The sequence below is a fragment of the Eptatretus burgeri genome, chromosome 8 (genome assembly GCF_056783735.1).
Source record: "Eptatretus burgeri isolate ZD-2024b chromosome 8, Ebu_testis_v1, whole genome shotgun sequence".
In the NCBI taxonomy this organism is placed as follows: Eukaryota; Metazoa; Chordata; class Myxini; order Myxiniformes; family Myxinidae; genus Eptatretus; species Eptatretus burgeri.
In genome coordinates this window covers 53,015,609-53,019,842 of record NC_140968.1, presented here as the reverse complement: position 1 = coordinate 53,019,842, position 4,234 = coordinate 53,015,609, and the positions used below count along the sequence as shown (strand labels likewise).

The following is a 4,234-nucleotide window of genomic DNA, read 5'->3' as shown; positions in this document are numbered from 1 at the left end:
CCCCGCCTCGCCTCGCCCCGCCCCGCCCCGCCTCGCCTCGCCCCGCCCCGCCCCGCCTCGCTCGCCCTGCCCCACCTCTTTTCTGTCGGAATTAATTAGGAATTATTTTATCGTCCTCCAGGTGGTGGTGTAGTTCTCAGGTCGCAACACCTTGTCACTGTGGTGTAGCGAGTGGGGAGCTCTATCAGAATTATAAATAAAACCTGAACAACGAAACTGCGTACCCGGAAGTGTGCGCCGGAAGTTTGATTTGTTGACCCGGGAAGTCTCGCGAGAATTTGTTCTCCGTCGCACACAAAACGTCGTGATGGCCGTGGAGGAGGACAGTTCGATGCTCGTCGTCATCTTGGACGTAAACCCGGTTTGGTGGGGACGGAGAAGACTTCGCGGAGAGCCGTCCCTGTCGCACTGCCTCGATTCGGCGCTCGTGTTTGCCAACTGCTACCTGGCATCGTCCCGCCGCCGCCACTTGGCCTTCCTTGCCTGTGGGCAAAGGGAGAGTCGGTTCCTGTACCCGGCCCGCACCGTATCCGGGCAGGAGCAGCACGCGGTCCAAGAGAGCCGGGACGGCCGCCTTGAGCTCCTCTCGGCGTTTGACGACACCGTGGTCAGGGAGGCCGTGGCCATGCTCACCCGTGTCCAGGTAACGTCCGACATGGCGACGGGTTCGCTCACGGCCGGGGCTCTGGCCAAGGCTCTGTGCTACATCAACCGGATGTGCAAGCAGGACAAGGCCCACGGAGGAGAGCTCAAGGCTCGAATCCTGTTGCTTGCTGCGTGCGAGGAGGCGCAGTACATGAACCTCATGAACGTCGCTTTCACCGCCGAGAAGCAGGACGTGTGCGTCGACGTGTGCGTCCTGGGGTCCGAGTCGTCGCTCCTGCAGCAGGTGTCCGGTCTCACGGGGGGTCTGTACCTGCGCGTACCTGAGCAGGAGTCGCTGTTGCAGTACCTGCAGTGGATGTTTCTGAGCGAGCCGGACGTGCGACGTCGCCTGCTGCTGCCCCGGGCCGCTCGTTCGGACGGCAGGCCGGCGTGCTTCTGCCATCGGCAGCTTCTCGACATCGCGTACGTGTGCTCCGTGTGCCTGTCCATCTTCTGTACCTTCAGTCCCATCTGTAGCACGTGCGAGACGGCGTTTCACCTGGCTTTGCCCCCGTCGTTAAGAGGCAGGAAGAGGAAGAAGGGGGGATCATTGAAACCCACATAGCCCCTCGAACCCCCCCCCCCCTCCCAAACGTGACATCTTCACCTCCCTGGTCACTGCGTTCAAAGTGGTCACCACTGAGGGAATGACTCTTCGGACTTGAAACAACAGTTTTATGTATTCACAACAACCGATACAAGCGTGTGAGCTTTGACAGGATGTTTGTGGTAAAGGGTGGTTGCTCGTGGTTGGCGTCAGAAGCTGATTCTTGTGGTGTCCCTTGTCCCACGTCCCGCGTCCCAATGCAGGGTCATCTGCAAATCCAGAGCTCCGCAGAACTCTTCCTTGATATGCTGCACAAGGCTGCAGGTCGCATCATTGGCTGAGGGCGTGGATGTGCTGCTGATGCAGTGCCCCTATTTACCAGTAAGCTGGTACTCATTTCGCCGATTTCAGAAGGATGACTGGCTGCGTCAACCCTACCTGGTGTTGATTCGACGGCGAAAAGTTGCTAAAACTCAGGACCATTAGATCCCAAGGCAGCCACCCTAACCACTAAGGTCGACGTAGCATTGCCGTTCACAAAACTGTTGGGCTGGCCCGATGGCCGAGAAGTACATCCGCTTGCCTCCAAGCTATCTCGCTTGGGTTTGGATCTCGGTTCAGCTATAAACCGCCCTCCTGGTGCCTCGTCGGCATTATTTTCGGGACCCACAGTGTCCTTTGCGAAGCGCCGGTGAACTGTCATTCCGCACACCTACTCGAAGCTACAGGGAGCACTGCGTCGGTGGCATCCCCAGCAAAAATGATGCATCCAGCAGCCATGTGCTGCATACCGACGGATCGGAACAAAAGCTTTTCCACCGAACAATAATACCTTTTACTTTGTTCCTGTTGAGCCACGGACTTGCTGATCAACCCTTGCCTCAATGTTGTGCGTAACTTGATTGCTGGAGTAGCAGGTCATGTCGCTGAGATACCGTAAACCACCCGGGAGGCGAACCGTGAGGCAGGTTTAAGCGATTGGTTTTCTCTTGTCTGTCTGCAGATGTCAGTCTGTGATCGAGGAAATACTTAATTTCAATTGCATTTTATATTTTTTGAACATAAATTGGAACATGAACCTCCAGTTCAGCGGTACTTTGCCTCTGAATTTGGAAAATTGTACGGAATCTCGTCCCGACCGTGCATGCACAGAGAGGAGTTATGGTAATTTTTAGGTGTTGTTGCTTCAATATTTGGTATGTCCATCTGTCCGTGCATCAAAAAAAAAAATTAAGTGATGCAGACGCTCATTTGACACAAGGGGGAGCTCGAGCTGGCATCTCGAGAAGGAAATGCCAAATGCACGCTTCCTTCGGATACGGGTGCATTTACGGACAAGGGTTCACAAGGAATTAAAGTGCAGGAGGAGGTCATTCGGCCCATCATGCCCACACTACACCAATACCAGATTTGATCAATCCGTCGTTACCCCCTTCCCTTCATGTGCAGCTTTGTGGCTGCTACACTGGTACTCATTTCGCCGACCTCAGAAGGATGACAGGCTGAGTCAACCCCCTGGTGTTGATTCAGCGGCGAACGGGGCTAGAATTCAGGACCCGAGGATCCCAAGCCACCACCCTAACCGTGAAGCCAACACCATGATTGTTTATTTATTTGTTTGTTTATTCTTTCCCTCTGTCTGTCTGTCTGGAATGATTTTCAATTTTTTGTGATCGTCAGGCAAACAGGAAACTTAGTCATTTTTTAGCGATGCCATAAGGGACACAAACAAAAGGCACAAATAATAAATGTAAGCTGTTAAACAAGATGGTGGGAAAATTTTTTGATTTTGATTTTTCCCCCCCCCCCCCCGACAACCTTTAAAATCTTTATTTTATTTAAATTGAATTATCTATACTTGTACACTGCAGAACACAAATCACCTTTTTGGCACTCCCAAAACCTCCAGTTTAGCAGTACTTGGACAACATATTATACCATCTTGACCAATCAAATTTTCCGCTTACGCTCTTAGCGTTGGGGAATGTCAATATTCAGATAAAATCGCAGCTTGTTGGAAACGACAAATCGTGCTCGGAAACACAAAGCAAAAGCTTACGGTGCCCTTCCATGTCCCTTTTCTCATGACAGCATGTGGTGAGGAGTTCGATGGACTTTACAAATGAGTTACATTTACGATTGAGATTTTATTTTTCACTTTCTCAATCTCTCCCCTGATATGCCAATTTTGGTTTGTTTTGATCATCAGTAATACTGAGCATGGTACCTACTCCGTTGGTTTGTGATAAATCGATTGGTGTTTATTAAAAATAATAATTTTCACCTGCCAAACAGGTCGGTGGCCTTTTGTTTTTTACTCTTTCCTCCAGTCTCGTTACCTCTTGGCCTTCCCAGACCTCCCCGGCTCCTCCCAGACGAACATGGTATTCCAATAACCCCCTTCCGGTTACCTCCCCCCCACCAAAAATAATCCAGACTTGCTGCAAACCTTAACACTTTTGTTCTTAATTTCTGCTGCTTGTGGAACTGTCTGCCCTTGGGACAGACAGTCAATTTCACTCTTCCCTCCAGGACTTCAAGCAGGTGGTCCACCACCATCTCATTTCATCCCCCAGCCCTTCCCACGATCTTCCTCCCTTCCTTCCGTGCGAGTGCTGCTTCATTATCACATTGGGGGAGTTACTGCATCTTTTCTACCCCATTAATCGCACTGCGGGAGAAGATTGCTGCATCTTATTACCCCATTAACCCGACCCTATACAACTCGACCCTCTGACTTGCAGGTTTCCTTATATTATCTTTTCTCTGTCTCTCTCTGTCTCTCTCTGTCTCTCTCTGTCTCTCTCTGTCTCTCTCTGTCTCTCTCTCTGTCTCTCTCTCTGTCTCTCTCTCTGTCTCTCTCTCCCCCCCTCTCCCTCTTTCCTGATTATTGATTCCATTATTGCCTTTTTCCCTGTCACCATGCTCTTTTCTGAGCCTTGATATTGTATGGGAATGAACTGTGAGACTTCAGGGTGAGAATTGAAAAGTGTTTGGGAAGCCGTCGGACTTGATGAATACCTTAATACAGCATACATTCAG

The 4,234-nt window shown here is 51.0% G+C and overlaps 1 protein-coding gene across 1 annotated transcript; it reads left to right on the top strand.

Moving 5' to 3' along the window:
* The first annotated feature begins 238 nt into the window (after nucleotides 1-238).
* On the top strand, nucleotides 239-3,484 carry GTF2H3 (general transcription factor IIH subunit 3). Its single transcript, XM_085892012.1, has one exon. It carries the CDS (start codon nucleotides 308-310, stop codon nucleotides 1,208-1,210), a length of 903 nt encoding a protein of 300 aa, XP_085748138.1. The 5' UTR covers nucleotides 239-307; the 3' UTR covers nucleotides 1,211-3,484.
* The last annotated feature ends 750 nt before the right edge of the window (nucleotides 3,485-4,234 follow it).